Here is a 1,231-nt window from a genome sequence, read left to right as displayed (position 1 = left end):
TTTTTTTTTTATTTACTATTTCTATATTGGTTTCTTTAGCACAATTGAATAGATTGATCTTCCAGCACACAAGGGTTACTCTACAGTATGTTGTTTGGTTTGCACTTGCAACTGATCGATATACATTGACAGTGTTGACAGTGCAATGGAAGAAAAGTAAAGAGTAAATGTGTTTAAACGCTGTTAGTGGACCTCTATCCTTATGTCCGTTACTAATATGCTACGACACAAGTGCTACAAATCCTTTATTTTCTTATAATGTTAGCATATGATTTTGGAGAATATATTTGTGAAATACAATTTTTACAAAGATTTTAACATCATAATATATGTTTTTATTTCGAAATGAGAGAAAAACACTTATAATTATTTTCTTGTTTCTTTCTAGGTGTATGTGTACAAACCGAAACTGTACTGCGCCAGGCGATCGCAGAGCGTATCAAACCTGTTTTATTTATGAACAAAATGGACCGTGCACTGTTAGAACTCCAGTTGGATAGCGAAGATCTCTATCAAACTTTCCAACGTATTGTTGAAAATGTTAACGTTATTATTGCGACGTACTCTGATGATGATGGTCCTATGGGTGAAGTTAGAGTATGTACAATAAATCTATTTTCACTTTTGGATGATAACTATTATTATACCTACAAAGTGTCTATTTAAATATAATATATTTGTAAAACAGGTAGATCCCAGTAAGGGCTCTGTAGGTTTTGGTTCGGGGCTCCATGGCTGGGCATTTACTCTAAAACAATTCTCTGAGATGTATGCTGAGAAATTCAAGATCGACGTAGTGAAACTTATGAACAGACTGTGGGGCGAGTCTTTCTTTAATCCCAAGACCAAGAAATGGAGCAAACAGAAGGAGACCGATAATAAACGATCCTTCTGCATGTACGTTTTAGATCCGATTTATAAGGTAAGCACTCTCTTAGTCTTTTGTTATCTAAATTCAATTATGATCTAGTATCACCTAAAAGTTTCAAAAATTAAATTTATTTCTAGGTTTTCGATAGTATCATGAATTATAAGAAAGAGGAGGCAGATACTCTTTTGCAAAAATTGGGAATTGTGCTGAAACCCGAAGATAAGGACAAGGATGGTAAAGCTCTATTAAAGGTAAATTTTATTTCGAAAATAAGTTTTGTATGTTTTGCGATATATACTTACTATAAATATACATGTCATGATGATAATTTTATATTGCTTTTTTCTGACACCTCTTCCG

At 33.1% G+C, this 1,231-nt stretch overlaps 1 protein-coding gene across 2 annotated transcripts in view; it reads left to right on the top strand.

Moving 5' to 3' along the window:
• The window catches only part of LOC115239864 (translation elongation factor 2), a 10,609-nt gene that overhangs the window by 5,636 nt on the left and 3,742 nt on the right, over positions 1–1,231 (top strand). The window contains exons 1-3 of one of the 2 annotated variants that reach the window (XM_029814644.1): positions 365–597; positions 689–922; positions 1,009–1,122. The exons of the other annotated variant lie outside the window; for it this stretch is intronic. Coding sequence (XP_029670504.1) covers positions 457–597; positions 689–922; positions 1,009–1,122 — 489 coding nt within the window. The 5' untranslated portion in view covers positions 365–456. Of the gene's footprint in view, positions 1–364; positions 598–688; positions 923–1,008; positions 1,123–1,231 lie in introns of those variants that run through there. 2 annotated transcript variants of the gene reach the window in all.

The sequence above is a fragment of the Formica exsecta genome, unplaced genomic scaffold (genome assembly GCF_003651465.1).
Source record: "Formica exsecta isolate Colony F162 unplaced genomic scaffold, ASM365146v1 scaffold4, whole genome shotgun sequence".
Classification (NCBI taxonomy): domain Eukaryota; kingdom Metazoa; phylum Arthropoda; class Insecta; order Hymenoptera; family Formicidae; genus Formica; species Formica exsecta.
This window is presented reverse-complemented; position numbering and strand designations above follow the sequence as displayed.